Here is a 20,470-nt window from a genome sequence, read left to right as displayed (position 1 = left end):
ACTCCAGATCATCCATTTGTCTTCAATGGAGCAATGCTGATGTACTCCCACACACAATCTGGCCTTGTTCTCTGTGGTACTATTGCACCCAATACTTCTTTTTAACAGGTTTTCCTTTGTCTGAGTCAAAGATTTTTATTTTTTTTTTTCATTTCTGATGCATCTCCTGGAGAAGCATAATAATTCCTGGAAACTCTTCTAGACATGAATGTGCTGAAATTTCACCATGCAGGGGCAAAATATTATATTACATAACATTGAATTTTAGTCCTATAGCAGAAATTTTCATCTGGAGATATTACAGCCCTCAAAATGTAATATTCCAACTTCTGTATTCAAGCATCAAGTATTTACCTGTCAAATAAATGCACTTTCAGCTGGACAACTCAGGAACTCCAGTGATATCTGAAGCTCATCAAACAATTCTCAGGTTTTTTTTTTTTCCCCTTGATTTCTTGGTTAAGTATTTCAAGCTAGATCGCACATATGTATGAGCAACAGTCCTAAATCAAAGCAGTACATGCATCCCACACACCCAGATAAAACATCTTCTCAGGTTTATTGTCCAGCATTCTGCAGTTACAGATGTAGATGACACACAAACTCCAGAAGACCTGGAGTGGGGAGTCTTCATTAACAGCGGAGCTGAACCCCTAAAGCCATCGCTGGATGTGATTTTTGCACATCCAAGGGCATCCTCCTGGCCCTTTGCCAAGGGCCCTCTCCATGGCCTCTTCCAGCCCTGGCACTGCGGTGTTATTTACGTCATTTGAGTTCACAGCAGCACCAGGGCTTGCATGAGAGGGCTGCACTTACACTAGAACATATTTTCTGACATTGCCTATTCTTCATTAACTTTTAAGCATTTAACTAATTAGATTTCACTTTGCTAAATGGACACTAAGTAGGATGGCTTTTATCCTGGCTCCTACTCAGTGAAAAATTACGGGATTGTGAGCAGCAAATGTTAATCGACTATACAGCAGTAGCTGAGTTCTGCTGCTGCCCTTCTCTTCCTGCTGCCCTTTTCGAGACTGAAGGCTGCCATTATTGTTTCATTCCTCTGACCTCTTATAAGGGCACCGCAGAAAGGTCAGGCTGCTCTTTTCTTTCCTCTCCTCCCCATTAGCTGGCAATCCAGACTTCTCCAAATCTCTTCCAATAGTTTTCTGCTACACAATGTCTCCCTGCATACTTTGGCTTTGTCCTTACCTCTGATGTATTTTTCTAGTACTAACACATAAAATACAGGCACCTCCAGTTCTCAAAGTACCAAGACAACCTCTTAGAAAACACGACTGACACCTGTTTGATCATACAATCAAACAGGAACAAGAAAGACACTTAAAACAAAATGTGATAAAACCCTCCAAGGGTTTCACTGCTGCCTCCTCTCAGCCTGTCTATGTCTGTGACCAAAGGGGAAGCCAGAAATCTGCCTCATAACTGGTCCTAAAAGTTAGCAAAGATGTCCACTGGAGTAGTAAATCACTGCCTCCATCTCCCCACTTACTTCTGTGTAAGCCTAATGTCGCAACACAAACAAAGCTCATGTGATCACAGACACACTGCTTGTTTGCATGCCTGTCTACTTCCATTAAGTAACTTTAGATTTCACTGGGTAATTTAAAACTAATTTCACAGAAAAACAAAGGTCTCAAATATAGGCATGAGTTTCATGGAGCTCAACAGCCAGATAATAGGAGAGGGCCCCTACTAGAACTTTAAATTAAGGAAAGGCAGGAGCAGTTTAAATTGTCTCTTTTTGTTCAGTTTGCTCAGAGGGAGGAAGCAGCAAATAGTAAGTGGGCACACATTTATTAACTGGACCAGAAGTCTAACATAACATTAAACCAGCCAAGTTTTCTTTGGACCACCAGACAGGAAAAAAGGTGATAGAGAATATGTGAAGGAGCTCTGAAGCCACCTTAACTTCAGTTATCACAGTAGAAAATCTCTCTGGAAATATACATGAGATAGGCAGGAGAGGCATAGGGGCAAGGGCAGTGTGGGAAAAGACAGAGGATATAGGGATATCACAATGTATGAAGGTTTTTAGGGGACATGGGGAATGTGGAGCAAAATCAATGGACAAATGGAGACTATTAAGGACAAATCCGTTCCTAACCAGACTCCACTTCTCCCAGAGCTAGTAATAGTGCTATGCCTTATGTTCCTTCACTGACAAAAAACAGAGCAACTGTATCAGACAGAGCTTCTTCTAAGGATTCATGCAGATTTTTTAGCTTTCTAGATCAAAGAAAAATCTTCAAATAAAGCTGGGAGACAATGGCACGAATGGCCTTATGGGGTAACAAGACACTTCAGCTCTTATTGATACCAGTGAAATGAGATCAATAAATGCAGTCACATAACCTTCAAAAGCTCAGGCAAGCCTAACTAATTCATTATAAATGAATGTAGCAGCACTTGCTTTGTTCAGGTGTCAACATTTTTAGACTGAGATAATATACTGGTAAAAAATGTTACTGTGTTATCTTCCCAAATAGCCTTATTAGAGTATTTATGCTGTTCCCTGAAACTGTAGAGTTTCCAGAGAGTCCCTGGCCAGGCCAAATACAGGCATTTGTAAAACTGTCCATAGAAATCTCTGCATAAGGAATCAGGTTGATCTTGACTAGCAAAGGCGCTGTCTTTATTAATTCAAACATTTTCTTATTAAGAGATTTTAGTACTCTCATTAACATTAACAGCAGAAGAGCAATACCTTGTTAAGAGGAAATACAGTAGTGGAAGGAAGAATGCTCCAGAGAGGAAGGTTTTCATGAGGCTTAAAGATCTTTGGCACAAGATACAAATGAGAGAGACTTCTGTGTCTCAGAAAAGTTACCTCTCTGCCCACAGGAGAAATATGTCTGACTCCGAGTCAATTAAATATGCCCTCAGGCTTGATTCCTACAGCCAACAAGCTGGATGTTAACTATTCCTTATACATTACAAATTATGAAGGTACTAATTTTTCATTAAAAGTAGCTTGGATGTGAGTAGCTCTGCTTTGTAAAATCCAAAGCAAACATCATATATGGGTTTCTCAACATCTGAATACAACTGACAAATTTGTTCAACAGAAATAAATAAATTTGGAATAAAACTCAGGAAAAATTATAGATTTCTTAGTTGTTAATTTCCCAGTTCACATGCATTTTAAAGCAAAACATTACTGAGTGAAATTATGCAAGTAAATTTGAAACCCCAAAGTCAAAAGACAAGTCTAATGTATCCTTAATCTTCTTTTTGTTCCCAGAAGTTTTAAACCTTTCATACTGAGAAAAAAAAAAGTAAACCAAACAGGTAGTATACGGGGGCCTGATGACATCTGATCTAGTGGCTTTTGTGGCCCATCAAATATGACTCTAGGCATACTTAAAGGCAGGGCATGGGAGGAATAAAAATGATTCTTTCATGTATTCATAGCTAATAGCTTTTATCAAGCTAGCATGTAGACTGATGATGGGAAGAGAGCTGAAATACTTGGTGACTTGTCACACTGGATCCTTTAACTGTTTGAAATAGTAGATTATTTTCAGACAGTTGCTGCTGTTCAATTATGCATTTTTGTCTTGTGATGCATATAATCAGTCACCATATTCACAAACTCAAGATTTCCCAGTGGGACAAGTTTTAAAGATAGGACTTCTATTGCTTTCCTGCCTTATCAAAATGGCGGCAAGCAAGAAATATCTTTCAAATATCACTTTCAGCAACAAATATTTCAGAAAATAACCTAAGATAGCAATCCTGTGTTCCAGACAGAAAACTGTTTTGGGGGCTATCAAATTCCAGACCAAAAGGGTAATGCATGTGTCAAAAGAAATTATTCTATTGTTCACACATTGTCAATATTATAAAAAATTTTGGCGATCAAAACAGGAACAAAAACCTTTAACCAGGGCTAAAACTCTCCTCCCAAGTAGGAAAATAACCTGTTCCCAGTCAGGAGGAATGGGCAGAATTGCAGTTGTTCTTTCTGGTACCTGCATATCCCAGCCTGTACCAGCCCACCAGCACCAGCTGCAGACACTCAATGGTCACACATCTCTGGGAAACACCTGTGCCTGCACACACCTGCTTCGGCCCTGCACAAACCCTTTCCAATTTTTATTGAATAAAAAGGAGACATGTACAGGAAGTCCACCTAGATTTGCCCCATATATCCTACCAGGAGCTTAGATTCTTTTGATATATTAAAACCAGAATTACATTAAGTCACTGAGACACTGAAACATAATTCTTGATCTGGAGACACACAGTGATGGAGGCCCAGGAAGTTTGGGAATGTGAGTGCAAATCATGAGCTCTTACCTCACTGGATGCAGTCAAAGGAGTATCTAAGATTTCAAGCCTTACAACATTTAAGGCAAAAGAACACCAAAATGCAGAACCAAGCTTTATCTGGTACATTCCACTCTATTAATATTGTGTGGGGATATTCCCACAGGATGAGGAGCATGTCAAAGATGGGCTATTTTTGCTTATGCATCATTGCCCAGAGGAGAGGGATATCAACACAGTTTTTACATTTCAAATCTTTGTTTTGCTTAACATCAAAGTTATTTCTAGAGCCCCTTGTGAGAATCAAGATGTCATTATTCTGTGTGCTGAATGGGGAGTTGGTGAACAACCCGATTCTGGCCTGAAGATTTTTCCCTTCCCAGACAAGATGTATATAGCCAACTTAAACAGTAACATTTCATACAATTCTCTTTGATTAGAAATGTGCTCAGAAAACAGTCCATTAAAACTGAATGAAAGGTCAAGTTTCCATTTGTGTAATTACATTTTTTTCAAGAGAGATCAGAGAGAACTGTGGCAACACGTTGTGGATTAGTATCTGCCACCATATGGCACTTCAAAATGACAAACAGAAACAATGCACATTCTTTGTTAAAGAAGCAAATTGTAACCCATTTTAAAAACTGTTTTACAAAATCAACCCTTGGTATTAAAGACTAGGAACCTGGGGATATTCTCTTCTATTGCTGTTCAGATACAGAAATATACAAGACCAAGTCCCGGGAAATTATTTTTAAACTTCTGATTCTTTTCATTTGTACTAGCTAAGAAATCTTTATAGCATCTCTCTGCCTAAGGAAACATTTGAGTTTATTAAACACATGTTTAAAAGGCAAAGCAAAGATACCCAAGTACAAAGATTTTGTAGTTAGCCTTATTAAAGTAATGGGGGGAAAAAATCCATGAAATTTAAATGGGACAAAGTTTTTTATCAGGACTGCTGACAGAAAACAAAATCAAAACAAGCTGTTCCTCCTCCTCACTGCTCCCCTTTCTACAAATTATGAGATAGGCTTAAAGATTAAGAATACAAAAGGAAAAGAATTTCTATTTTTACCTCCTTCTCCTTTTGAACCGCTGAAATGTACACAGGTCTGTTCCGAGGTTTTGTTTCACGATGAACTGCGGTTTTTGTGGGGGGGGAGGTTGGGGTTGTTTGTTTGGCTTTTTATTTTTACAGAGCGTTCTCAAAAGGACCAGGTCTTCTGGGGAGAAAACCCGACAAAACCGTGGAGAATCGGGCACGGGCGAGCTCCGAGCCCCGCACGCCGGGGCCGGGCCGGGCCGGGGACCGCGCCCCGGCACCGGGACAGCTCTCCCGGGACAGCGGGGCGGGCAGCCCTCAGCCGAGCTGCAGGTGCTGGAAGGGCTCCCCAGAGCGCCCCGGGCACCGCACACCGGTCTGTCTGTCTGTCTGTCCGCCCTGCTGCCCGGCACCCCTGCCCGCAGCAGCGGCGGCCCCGCTCTCCCTGCGGGCGATGCCCTGCCCAAAGCCTCCGGCCGGCCGGGCTGTGGCGGAGCGGCGGCCCCGCTCTCCCTGCGGGCGATGCCCTGCCCAAAGGCTCCGGCCGGCCGGGCTGCCGCAGCCAGCTCATGCGGCAGAGTAACCGAGACAAACTTCTCCCGAACAAACCAAACGGAGCCGTTGTGATCAAAAAACCTGTGGGAACAAACCGCGTGAAACAATCATGCAGCCTCTCTCCTACCTTATCATTCCAATTACATTCTCCTAATCTACAAAATTGAAAGGTAATGAGCAGTTTTTCCTTAAACCACATTAAATAACACTGTCAAAATGCAAATTTATTCATTAAGTATAAATGAGTGTGTTAAATATTCATGAATTGTTGCTTGCAGTATATAATTAATCCCATGGTCTGTGTGTCCAAAAGCATTTAGAAGACAGAGTAGAGAAGACGGTGCTGTTGAATGATAACATTTAAAGCATGTTTTTAAAAGCAAAGGTCACCAGACCTTTGGATTCTAAACTATTACCAGTGCTTATTATTCATTGTAATACCTCTTCAGCACATACACATGCTTTCATGATTCAAGGTTTGTATCCTCAACCCTTGCTGTATAATAATCTATTCAAGGAAAGAAATACTTGAGAGGGGAAGGTGCTGTTAAATTATCCCATTCACCACTGATACACTTAAATTAATACAGTACTTTCCACATTTTAAAACTCCCAAGGACTGCAAGGCTGCCCTCAAAAAATGGTGCAGTTTGACTCCCTCATCCTCTTTTGGAGGGGAGGGAAAGTGCATTCTGACATTTGAACTACCACTAAAGCTGGTCGCCATTTCAAGTATCATGAAAGATAAAACAAAGGCTTCACATTAGAAAAAGACTGGCCTCTTTTTTTTTCCTGTGTCATTTGCAGATATGAAAGAATCCTGTACTAAGCTTTAAGTAAGTGCTCCCATTGATTCCAGTGAGAAGTACATAAAGTGCTGGAATTTTAGGTCTCAATGTCCTTAGTTTAAATATTCTCTTTTCTCTGCCCTTCTTAAATTCCCACTGCTTCTTTTCATGCAATAGAAACTACTTTCAGAAACTCTTTGTCAGTCTGCTTTGTACGTTTTTTGGGGTAGACTCTTTGAGGTGCTGATTAAAATAACTGATCCTTTTCAAGATAGCATGAAGAAACAACAAAAAATAAAATCGTTATAGTGTTCACAACAATTCTCTTCATAATCTCCTGATGTTCTCAAGGTGCTTACTGTATACAGCTTTCAGCCAGTTGTGCAAGTATAAACTCTGCCGTCTCCCCTTCCTTCCACAACACTTGTAGACAAAAAAGTACACGACAGTGACTTCATCTTTTAGTGTAAGACATTTTGACCATGCCATTTTGTGTGTGTGAGTGTGTGAATTAATCAACACAATACCAAGTGATTCACAATTCCAAGTAATTCAACCTGTTGTTCCCAGCACAGTCCAGAGAAACAAGGAGCTGCAAGACTGTGCTCAGACAGATTTTTAAAAAATATTTTTCCTTGCAAAAACTAACAAATAGTTTTTCATTTGTAGGCAGGCACATTTTGTTCATTCAGAGCCAGGAGGACTATCTCTGCATGGCACAGGGCTTGTACTGTACCATGTAGATTTATCCTGCAAAATTAGGTGCTGGAATACTTTTAGTATGTTCAGGAGAAGCATTTGCTTAGCTCCCTTCCTAGTTCTGCAAAACTAATACACAGGACAAGGCAGCAATCAGACTATTTACTCGGAGACATCACCATACATCAAGTGGCTTTCATCAATCAGGTCCCTAAGATGATGAAGCAATGCAACTTGTAGTATGTCAGATCAATGAACTGAGCATCTTTGCTAGAGTGCTGACAAAAAAAAGCAATGTGAGACTAAATTGATCTGATTTGCTTTATTTTAAGGCCTATGCAGTAGGGCTTGGTGAAATATAAGGCACTATGAAAATAGGTTGAAGGCAAAGTTGGTCACAGAATGCAGGATAATGCTTCATTGTGTATTAAAGAGGGAAGCTGTCAAACCCCAAGGCCAGGCAGCTGCAATCCAAGCACTGTTGACAGTCAGTTTACAAGACATTTGTGATAAGTGCTTTTGTTGTAATTAAAAAGCTGTGCAAATCTACCCAGTTGTGTCGTAACCAGTACCTTATCTCCTGTACCAAAATGAGGACAGACCTCACCTGTCAAAGACAATTAATTTAGATAGCTCTCCTCTGGACAGGAGAAGAGTTAATCACAAAGTCTCTGGCAGAATGTTTTCCTTTTGCCAGTGAAGAGTGCCAGCTGATTATAATTTAAATCTCCTATACAAATATGCAGATTTGGATCAATTTGATGACAAAATAAGCCAAATCTTTTTGCTCACTTTACACAGTCTCAGAACCCAGACTCCCTAGTTCCCAAATTCTGCCAGTTCTGAGGAGAGATGGGAGCTGCAAGCCCAGGACTGAGCAGCCCACAGAGGTCTGGTTACTCTATGCAGCAATAAACAGAAGGGCCCGAGCAGATGAGTTAACACAGCCTACACTTTCCTCTGAACAGACAGCTTCCCTCCATATCCAGTTCACCTCCCCCCACCCCCCCCCGCCCCAAATTCTAGAATTCTCCAGAGGCAGAAGTGTTTTTCAAAAAAGGACAGTTAGGGATCATGTATAGCCCAACCAATCTGGGAAAAAGGCTGGAGATTAAAGATGATTGGAAAGACTGTATGCATCAGTGGCTCAGCTGCATAGGGATTGTCTCGCAGATCTCAGACAAGGTCAGGGAACCCTCAACATTGCTTAGGAAGAAGAACGTCTGTGTGATCCTTGGCTGGTGAATGAAGGAAGACAGGAAAAGAAGATTCTGAACTTGCAGCATCTGTCTTTTGATACAGGTGAAAGGATGGCACCATATAGGTGGTCTCTTGTTCTGCAGAAAGGTAAACAGCCTGCTAGGAAAGAGGCTAAAAATATGTACTAAAAGAAGAACTGATAAAACAAAACACCAAATCCAACCAAAACCCCCTAGTCTTTCAGAATGAAATCAATACAGCAAAACCAAAATTCAAAGAATGCAAGAGTAGTGGATTTTCTATAAAACAATACCAGATAGTCTGGGTAAAAAAAAATGAATGTAATTAAAATTACGTATTTATAAATTCAGTGTAGCAGGTATTACTGAAATTACATGGGAAGAACTGTGTAACTGAAACATTAAAATCAATGGTTATAACCTATTTTTGGAAAGATCAAGTAGAGAGAGGGAGAAGAAGAGTGGCACTTCACAGTAAAAGAGCCACGGCCTGTTTTCAGGACACTGGCAGCTCAGAAGCATGATGTGAATGCAATGGATCAATACTCTAACAGATAAAACACTAGATGGGATAGTAGCTGCTGTCTGCAAATCACCAAATCATAGAAGACAGCGGGATGACTGGATGCCTTTGCTCCTGTAATGTGAAGGAGCAAAAAGGCTGCACAATCATCTGAGACTGCAGCTTGCCCAACATCTGCCTGAAGTTTCATGATGCAAGTACCTCTGCTGAATTATTGAACATCCTATATGAACATCTATTAACCCAAAATGGAGAACGCTCCAAGAATGAGAATTTTATGTCATACAGCATCTCAGAAATAATGAAAAATTATCAGAGGCATTTGGTCAGAGAAGTAAATTAATATTAGTGGCTATGATGGTAACTTGATTGCTCTTTATGTGCAGAAAGAGAATGAAGCCCACAGTTACATGGATGGTGCAGTCTTTTTACCAACCTGAAATTATGGAAAAGCAGAATCATCTCAGAGAAAAATAGTTCAATAATTAGAAAATACAAGTGTTTATTAGCTGAAAAATCAGGAAAGAAAGTTGTATGTGTTCAAAAATTATCTAGATAAAAGGGTTAATGAAAACCTCTACTTGTAAATCAATGAAATGAAAAAAAGAAGGTTAATAACACCAAATATAGAGTAGAACTAAGGCATTACATATATAATACCTCCAGTAAGTGTAGCCAAGTTGTAAGGAGAAATTTATGGCCAGAGAATTAAGGATAATATTTTTCAAAATCATTAGGAATCCTGATAATAGTACCAGTTCTTTATCAGATTGAAGTGGAAGATTTGTTAAGAGTAATGGAGGCAAGAAAGAAGTGTTCAATAAGTATTTGTGTTCACTATTCAAGGAATGATAAACTACCAGGCAAAAAAAAAAAAAAAAAAGTTATGATGTAGGAAAAGTAAGAAACACTTGTGTAGGAAACTTCAAGTAACTTATATCCAAGAGTTGTTCAATAGTTGACTGCAGAATCTCTACTATTATTACTGCTTTTTGCTAAGCCTTGGAACAATTGAGAAGGTTCCAGAAAGCTGGAGGAAAACGTATGTTGTGTTAATATTTAAGAAGGATAAACTTAATGACCTAGATAATTACAGTCCTGTCAGTCTAAAATTGATCTGGAGTAAAGTAATGGAATGGCTGACAAGGGACTCAATTACTAACTAATTAAAGAGGAGAAATATGCTAAATGCCAATCTAAGTGCAATATGGAAAACAGATACTGTCAAACACATTTGCTGGCTTTTTTTCCAATTGTGAATACAAGTGAAAGACAACACTGTTGATACACTTGGATTCTATATGACATTTGATGTGCTGTTCATGACATTTGAGTTAAGAAAACATGATAATGCAAAATTGACATGTCTCACATTAAAGGAATAGAAAACTGGTTAACTGACATTTCAAAATGGCAATTTAAATGGGGAATGATCATAGAACAGGTATTCTGCTGGGATAGCTTTCTGGGCATACACTAGTTCACAATTTTATCAGTAATTTAGAGGATAACACACAGGCTCACAGAAGACTCAGTCATTACGGAAGAAATTGGTAATAAAAAGAAAATATCACTGAGACCGTTGACAAAGTATTACTCGGTGATCTGGTGCAAACTCACAAAATAAGATCCAAATGTAAAGCCACAGGAGCAAAAGCTTTAGGAGTCTAGGCTGACTATTCTATAAGGGTTTGAAAGCTCTAAGAGGGCTAATTCAACAATTAAGCTATTTTTTTTAAATGTGATTATCTGGTCCTATGACAAATAGTAAAATAAACTCACATTCATATCCCATGTCACTACTATCATGTCTGGATGTACTTCAAGAGTAATATATCCAACAATCCTGCATGGAAAAAGGATGAAATTAATCCATATTACATCATGCTACCAATATGCATTCAGAGCTCACACTGTAATAGTTCTGAAGTGAACATTACAGTTAATGCAGAGAGTATGCCTGAGAAAGTAACACACAAATTCTTAACAAGCCCCTTGGCAGCATATCAGACTTGAAGGACCCTCAAAGCTGAGCATGTGAAAAGCATTTCTTCCCTTTATTTAGTCTTATCCTTATCACAGGAATACTTTTTTTCATTTCCCTTACTCTGGTAGCTGACAAAATATAGCCCACTTCTAAGTGGTATATACCAGAATCTGGCCCAAAATTAGGTGGTGACAGCTGCTGCATTACATATGCCAGTGCTGACAGATAAACCCAGAATCTCCGGTCCTTTCACAAACCCAGCTACTCTACATATATTTACTTCAGCACATACAGACCAAGTAAAGATTTACAGATCAGAGCTGTTGCTTGTTAATCAATCATGTTCTTAGCTGGGGATGGGGAAATAGCAAAGTTTGAGGCTGAATAAGTTGTAGTTGCCTTCCTCCCTTAGCACCATGGGGTCCACCGAGGAACAGAAGTTACATAGGCCTCACACTCCTGTATTTGCAAGTAGAGGTTTGCACCTTTTCCTGAAAAGTGATCTCTCCCCCAGCCCTTCTAATTTACACAGCCTCTCAAGCATGTGCTCAGTGTCCACTCCTGGGGTTTCAGTGGCTTCAGCCCTGAGACCGCTATGCTCTGGCAAGGACGTGCCCTTTGTGACCAGGATCCAATGGAACTTCTCCACAACGGGCATTTGTGCCTGCAATGTGTTTTGACATACAGAAATACAATCATGACTTACTGCAACTGTAGGTTTTGTGGCTGAGTTTATCCAGCATTGCTGAGTATTTTTAGGGCAGATGCCTTAAAATGTCTCTCAAGTGTGTACAGCTGATTTACAACACTTATGAGAAAAAAGATCTTTGTTTCTTTGGGTTCAGTGAACTGTCAGATATTATTATAGTGGCATATACATAAACAAGAATAAAAATGTTTTGCACAAAATCATGCATAAATTATGTCAGACAATTGGAAAATTGTATATATTTATTCATGTTTTAAAATAATCCAGGCACAATTTTGCAAATACACAGAAGCACATTCTCCAAATGGGAGCAAAAACTAAGTAACATATAGCAAGAAAACATATGGCAAAACATACAAAGTTAAGTATAAATGGTATGAAAGTTTTTCTTAGTCTACAGTGGTATCTGCTATCAGTACACTTGTCAGCATTACAAAAGGCAACCAAGGAATACAAGTAATAAATTGTGTAACATGAACCACCTAAAAAAGTTTATGTTAGCAGCATATAGTAGCAACTTTCTAGGAACAGAAGAATGCTTGCACACTGTATATAAATGCTTATATGCACACATATACAGATACAACTGGAAGGCCACAAGAACAAAATTACCCTGGGAAAATGATTAAGGGAATTTTTATGTGTCTTGCAGTATATAAAAACAATGCATGCATTAGCAAGCACCCAGCATGTTCAGGATAAAATTACATCCACAAGCAGAATCACATTAACTCTTTATCAGACAAAGCACTTTCCATGCTGTACCCATGTTGGATCACTTTGTCCTATATCACACTCCTGATTTATGGAGCACATTTGGATGGTAAATTTAGGAATAATCAGGAGCCCTTGATTCCCATGGTCTGACAGAAGGAATCAGATCTCAAATTTGAAAGAAAGATACCCATGGAAAAAAAAAAACACCCTTGCAAAGCCTGAGTTAAAAGATGTTCTAGCAGGAATTCCACTTTGCTGTGGGACAGTCCAGTACAGTGACCTCACTTAATGAGCTTTGCATGATGAGTGTTCCTGAGCATGTACACCAGATTCCTTCTGGATGGAAGCAAAGGATGTGCTCCAATTACTAGTGGCATTCACCCCCTGGGATCAAACTAGAGGTAAGTGTGGAGATCAGGTCCTTAGCACCAACAGTTTCAGGCTACAGATCCTATCCAGCTAAGCTAATTCTTTGCTTACACAGACACAGGCTTTGGAAATACACAGAATAAACATTAATCAACAAGTACTATAAGCTGTATTTACCATATAGATTAGTCTTAGTTGTTCTTGCCCCTACCTGACAAAAAAGGGACCTCCCCTACAGACACCCATTGTGTTTGCAGACACTCAATGTGTTTGCACTGTGTGTGTCTCTGTATGAGGGGGGTGCAGGTGATCAGCCAAAAGAGCAGTGAGCAAACAATTTGTTTTTCCTTCAACCATCTTCAGAAATATTCTTTTCAGTAGCAAAATTATTAAAAACTCTGCAGGCATCTTAGCCAATCTTCCACATGTTCAACTTGCAGTTAAAAGATACTCCCATAAATAAACAAACTTTGTGATCATTGCCCTCTTAACCTCTTAACAACATTAGTGTCAAAAAAGTCATTCCCAAGTTACACTAGGGATGTGAGATTTCCTTAGAACAGAACATAGAACTGTGTTTGTGAATGCCAAAACAGGTTCACAAAAGCAAGCTGAATTATTTCTGATATTTCAGTGAAAAATGTCAAATTTAGTAATTATTTCCTGACTGGTTTCAGCAGTTTATTTGCTGCCAGCTGCTAATGGCACTTACAGAGCTCCAGCAAAGTGCTCTGGGCAAAACATGATATGAGAAAAAGTACTACTTCTCCTGTGAACTAAGTTTACACAAAACTTACATTATTTATTATAGTGGAGAATAAAATGTGTAACATGCTATCATGCATAATACATGGTAAGAACATGCATTAGTTCAAGTTTACAGTCTCTTTCCAGTAAATTAGAACAGCAGTGGCAGATGTTGACAGCTGCATATTTTGAGGAATTCCCAGAAATAGCAGCAAGCAATGCAAAAAAACCCACATGAAATCAGCTGTGCAAGACATCCATGAAACAGTAACTCTTTGTGAGTTAATAATACAAACAATAACAAAACCCAGTGATATCTTTTCTATCATATTCAAAGAAACTGAGTTCAGCACCTGAGGTGAGACTGTGCCCCAAGCAAATCATGCTGCTGACTGGGAAGTGTGTCCCTGCTCTGACATGGCAGCCCCAGGGCAGATTCAGCACTCTCCTGGTCCACAGAAGGGGAGGATGGGCAGGCTGTGTGTGATCACAGGCTGCCTAAATCAGATGGAGAATTCTTCTCCACTGGGGCTGGAAAGAGCCCAAAGCTGCAGCTGGGTGGGGACCTACAAAATCTGGGGGAGCAGGCCCAGATGTGCTACACGTGTTAGTATGGCTTTCATGGAAGTTCTCTCTTTCAATGGACAGAGACCTTTTCTTTCTCCTTCAGCCCCTTTTGGAGGGTTTGCCTAGGAGACTCTAATCCAGAACAGACACACAATCTTCTGTAGATTATGCTAGACAAGGTTTACAAAAAGCTTCCCCTTCCTTATGACTTTAGCCATACACATCACAGCAATAGCCAGAAAAATACAAACCAATCTGGTGGCTGGCTTCACTGCTCTATGGTTAAGTTTCATTCCTGTGCATCCTCTCAGGAAAGAAGGAACAGAATGAAACAGATCTGTTGAAAATGAAACGTTTCTTCCCCAAAGGAACTAAATATATTTAGGAATAACAGGACTTTTAAAAATAAAAATATGACCGTTGCTCACAGTAATCACAATGCCCACAGATACTAACACTGAGGTTCACTCTTGTGGGTACCCTAAGGTTCATCATGAACACACCCCAGGTTGCTTCAGCACAACTAAAGACACACTATTTCTTAAAAACATGCAGAAAAAAGACAGCAAATTCTAAGCATCAATATGTAAAGTGCTTCTGATTTCCTGCTTACTAAGAGCATCATCCAGCTATAATCCATAAGGGATTGTTTACTTAGTTCTTACTTACCTGGACATGTCTTCTGGTTGAGCATCTGTGTTCTGCTACCAGCTATCTTTGTGTGGAGTCCTACTTCAGTCCAGCCCGCTAGCAGGTGAATAATGGAAGACCATCAGCATCAGCCCTCCAAGAGTTGGATAGGTCTGTCTTTATTAATTCTGCCAAGTATTTTGTGCTTTGGTACTTCCCAGACAAAACACTGCTTACCCTGGCACCCAGGAGTGCAAGGATTTTACTGCGCTAGGTGCTGTATCCGTGAACTTGCCAAAGCCACTTCCATTAGTTTTGAAGAGAGTCCTCAGAGAGTCCTAAATCAGTGAGTGGTTCAGATAATTTGTGTCAGGCTGACTTCTTCATCCATGGTGGTGTTTATGTGCAAATATTTAACAACACAGAATTTGCCTCCATTTTTTCCTGTAAAGGGTGTGCTTTCCCATTGCTGATAATTCCTACTCAAAAGAGTAGGACAATTATTCTACACTGGAGCTAAAGGCATTTGAAGAAACTGAACACTACTTTAGTAAAGTATTTCCAAGAGAGATCAATGGGTACTCCTTGCCTAAAGCAGTTTAGGGGCATTTTTTAGAAGTTGGAACACCATCTGCTCCTAAGTAGAGCTCTCCATAAGTCCTCCCCATTTACTGATGTAACTGATAGGAGCAGTCTGCAGATGGAGCCTCCCAGCCCAGATGGAAAGGGAATTTGGCTGGATATATAAACTAATTTTTTTCTTTCTGAGAAGAGGCTTTGGAATAAGCAGAAGGATGTGATCTGGACATCTAATGGGGATGAAAAGGTTGGGAAGATGTCTGTTATGTCAGTTTAGAAAGAAAAACAACACTTACTTATTTTATTCAGTCATTTATCTATGAATAGTAATTAGCCAGCCAAAAATAATATTTTTAAATGAAAATTTCTGCTCATATTTAAAACTTTTTACTTTGAAAATAAAAAGTCAGAAGGTAATGTAACATAAAACATAAAGTATATTAACATTTAAATGTTTATTAAAACCAAACCATTTATGCCCTTTTCCCCCTCTTAAAAAAAAAAAGTTTACTTAAATCCCCCCTACATTTTAAAAGAAATTTTTGATGACTACTCAGCTCATGATGACAAAAAAAAAAAAAAAAAAAAAAAGGTCAAACTATTTTTGAGCACTCCTCTATTAGCAGCAATGTGAAAATGCATTTTGAAAACCTCAGGTAAACTCCCTGCTTGTTTTATACTCATGAGTAGTTGATTAAAATAGGACTGCTTGAATGAATAAGCAATTAGGATATGATTACATTCAGGTAAACTGTAGTAGTTTTATCTTAAAGAATTAATAAGTGATTCTCAGCTGATTTCTTAACTGCTCTCAGAAGGTGAACCACCAAGATCCCTTATACACACCCGAGAACTGACCTTTTTTTTTAGGATCACAGCTGGTTTTTAACAGATTTCAACCAAGTAATTTCTTTGTAGAATCATCTTTAACACAGTGGTCACAGTTACTTACTCATACAATAAAAATCATGTAAATGCATTTAACATGCTAAAGACAGGCTCATTTAAGTAAGAGAACTGATATTAATTTTTTCTAGTATGAATGAAGCCTGCTGCAATGTTTCTAACGTGGATCTGCTCTAAGTGCAAATCCAGGCAGACAGTAACACCTTTATTTTGCTCTGTGATGCCCAAACTTTAATTGTGTTCTCAATTTTGTGTACATTTAGAAGTTCTTAGGGCTGTATTTCTCTTAGCTGTCCTTTGTGATAGTGTTTCATACAGCATGCAAGCATTCTTCAAAGAGCTTCAGAATGAAGCACGTATTTTACAACACATTTATGGTGAATTGGCAAGTATTAATTACCTTAAAAACTTTCTCAAGCTTAAAAACCAAGTGAACACAACTCATGCAGAATCTTTATGCTCACTGGGGAGTAACACCCAGGGGGAGAAACATTCTGCTTCATGAGGACACTTCCATGGAAGTCTGTACAGTCCAAACAATTTCCATGTGCAGCACTTTCATAGCAGTTTTCTATTAACCCAGAAACCTTCTAAATACAAGTTCAATTGGCTGATGCTCTTCCTTGCAGTTCCTCTTCCCTTAAGGAAATTATAGGACTTTCCAAGCTGCCCTGTAAAATATGCGTAGAACATTCTCCCTAATTTTGCATGTCCTGCATTTTTCAAATTCTGCCTTACAATTTTTTATTACCTTTTCACATATCCAGCCACCTATGTGAACTGAACAGACGCATGATAATAAATCTGTTTTTTCTACTACAGCTCTTCTTCCAACCATGACCCTTCCCCCTGTTTTGATTTCATCCCATGTTGTATCAGCATACAACGGATTTTAAACTGCAGGGACAAGCAACAGCCATTTTTAATTATTTGTATATCACAGCATTGCCTGTAATTTTCAGACACTTCGGGCACCTTTTCTTCAAAGCATCATACAAATAAGTTGAAAATGGGAATACTCATCTCAACAGCTTTCAAGAAGGTCAGTCAAGAAAGGGAGTAAGAAAATACTATTGTTCTCCTTTTCCAAACAGGAAGATGAGACATAAGTCATGCCAGAAACTGGGACAAAGTCTGTGTTTGAATACAGATGTTTATCCAAGATCATAAGCATGGCCCCAGCCTTTGTCTGACAACCAGAATGAATAGTTAAGAGTACTAAAGAAAGCAGTGAAAGCTGAGCTATATATATAAAAAAAATAAAATCAGAGAACTGCATTTATGGTAAAAAATAAAAGGTGCAACAGAGATGATATCCTGGAATCACCTACCAACAGGAACAAGAAAACAATGATCAGGAGGAGGAATACTGAGGAAGAGATTTCCTCCCCATCCTGTAAGTTGGAGCTGTTGATGAGAGAATATATATGCAATGAATATATAAAATATAGATTTATATATACAAATATACAATAGGAAACAGTCAGTATACAAATACTTACATGTAAAAATAGTTTTTTACTTTCCACTTTTCTTGATTTACAAAAGCATACAAAGTTTCCTGTTGGTAAATGTTTAAGTAGTGTGAGTAAACCCTGTGTGACATGTTCCACACATAATTCCTTCAAGTGTTCACAGTATTGGCTATTACAGTGTTGAATCTGACATTCTAGATGTTAAAATATTCATAGGAAACATTCTAAACTTAAAGCATTAGTTTAAATACAGTTTAAATAAAACTCACATATGCATTTGAATTATTGTCATATTACAAATGAGTCTGCTGCAGTTGAAAACTTTCCATGACAGTAAGCTTGGAAATACATACTTAAACTAGAGATGAGTGTATTTTAAGATTCTTGAACTGCGTTTTAATGTGCAGATAATACTGTGAGATGGGGGTTCTTTCAACTTTGTCTGAAGCAATGCAAACTGATAGAACTCAGTATTACAAATTATTCTCAGTAGGAAAGTGGATGCACAGAACAATTTGCCATCAGAGTCAGACACACTGTCACTTTCTTCAAATACCCAACAGACAAGAATAAATGACAGGTACCATTGTTTTTGTGTTAAGAATAAATGATCTGGAGCATTCTGCATCAGGAAAGTGCTTTAAATGAAATTAAATTAATCCTCACAACTCTCTTGTGAGGTAGATAGACACTAACCTTGTTTTTAAAGATGGAGAAACTGGAGATCTAAAATAAATTATGATGGCTGCATGGGAAATACTGTCAAAACACTGTTATTTGGATGTTGGAGTAAGTCAAATGCACAACTGGAGTAAATGGAGATATTAGTGAGACAACTTTACACTCACCAGCTTGGATACTGATAGCAGGCTTGGTATAACATCCAAAGGTTTATCATGGGCTGCAAAACACAATCTTTGCCAAGTGCCATTCTGCTGGAACTGAAGTGTGGGACAACAGCTTCAAAAAGCACAAACTACATAGTCTCAGATGGTGCAGACTGACCACAGTGGAAGGAAGCTGCATTTCAGAAGTTATTAATTAAACAAGAGTCTTGAGTAAGTAATATCTTCTCATTCAATAGTTGGGTACAGTTCAAGAACCATGCTTAGCTCATCTCTAATTTTACCATATATGCAAGTGCTCACAATATACTGTATATCAATATATTCAGGTGTTGTTTTTTAAAATTTGCTCACTCCTGGACCTTGGAGATCTGTATTTTTCCTCACATTTCTCCTGTTGAAAATTTCTACTGATCCCACAAATGGAACTAGTGCTTCAGTACAGCAAATGAGCTACAAATAATAATTTTATATATCTGAGATGATGGACAATTTTCAAAGGACCACCATGCTCTTTGTGTGCACCTGTATATACAGGAAATCTCATCTGTCTTTAACTGTTCCTGCCATGAAGTAAAATCCAGTTAAAGTATAAAGTGCATAGTGTGGATTAAAACCCTAAGAAATAACAAACAATGTGTCTGCCTTCCACAGATGATTAATTTTGCTTAACAGCTGAACCACCACCCTCTTTGTCTTCTGGCTTTTAGTTTAGTGTTACCTAGGCTGAGAAAGGCCAGCCAGATGTAAGCAAAACGATTGTAAACTGAGACATTTTTGTAATAGGCTGTTAAGGGAGAGTTAAGTAAACCAGTATCAAGACACTGTCCAGTTGGGATGTGTAAATATTATTGTGTGCTTCTTGGCCCACTTAGCAAATACTTTCTTTTCTGTGATAAATCTGTGGCCTCCATATGGAGCATTTTCATGGAGAAAGTATTCCTCACACTCATCTCTTCCTGGCTCGTAATAGTGGTAGGGAACTTTGCGAAAGCCTTCTGACCTGGGGAGAAGAAAGATATACTTCAGTACTTTTTCAAGAAAAAAAAATATATATATATATAATTCAACTGAATGCAAGATACAAGCACCCTGGCTTGGATCATTAACAGTGTGGCCAGCAGAAGCAGGGCAATGACTGTTCCCTGTTCTCAGCATTGCTGAGGCCACACCTCAAATCCTGTGCTCAAGATTTGCCTCTCACTGCAAGACAGACACTGAGGTGCTGGAGTGAGTGCAGGGAAGGACAATGGAGCCAGTGAAGGGTCTGGAGCACAGCTTCCCTGAGGAACGACTGAGGGAGCTGGGAGTCTTCCTCCTGGAGAAAAGAAAGCTCTGGAGGGACCTTTCTCTCTACAACTGCTTGAAGGGGGGTTGTAATGAAGAAAGAGTTGGTCTTTTCTCCCAAGGAACAAGTGACAGGACATGAGGAAATTGCCTCAAACTGCATCATGGGAGGTTCAAATTGGATATTTGGAAAAATTTCTTCACCAAAAGGGTTGTCAAGCACTGGAACAAGCTGCTCAGGGAAGTGGTTGACTCACCAGCACTGGATGTATTTAAAAGATGTGCAAATGTGGTACTTGGGACACCGTTTAGTGCAGACTTGGCAGTGCTGGGTTAACGATTGAACTCCATGATCTTAAAGGTCTTTCTGAACCTAAACCATTCTATGAGTGATCTGAAATCCTGTCCACGTGTCAGCACTTGAATTCCTTTGCTGAACTGTAAGGGCTTTCATTCCATCACGATTTCTAGGAATTTTCCTTTGGCAGAAAAAGCTCAGCGTATCTCTCAGCATACACTGATCTTACCA

The 20,470-nt window shown here is 39.1% G+C and overlaps 1 protein-coding gene across 1 annotated transcript in view; it reads right to left on the bottom strand.

Moving 5' to 3' along the window:
* Positions 1–12,043: 12,043 nt before the first annotated feature.
* The window catches only part of ST6GALNAC3 (ST6 N-acetylgalactosaminide alpha-2,6-sialyltransferase 3), a 217,780-nt gene continuing 209,353 nt past the window's right edge, over positions 12,044–20,470 (bottom strand). The window contains exon 5 of the mRNA XM_021527764.4: positions 12,044–19,657. Coding sequence (XP_021383439.2) covers positions 19,471–19,657 — 187 coding nt within the window. The 3' untranslated portion in view covers positions 12,044–19,470. The remainder of the gene's footprint in view (positions 19,658–20,470) is intronic.

Source organism: Lonchura striata, chromosome 8, assembly GCF_050655825.1.
Source record: "Lonchura striata isolate lonStrDom1 chromosome 8, ASM5065582v1, whole genome shotgun sequence".
Taxonomy (NCBI): Eukaryota; Metazoa; Chordata; class Aves; order Passeriformes; family Estrildidae; genus Lonchura; species Lonchura striata.
This window is presented reverse-complemented; position numbering and strand designations above follow the sequence as displayed.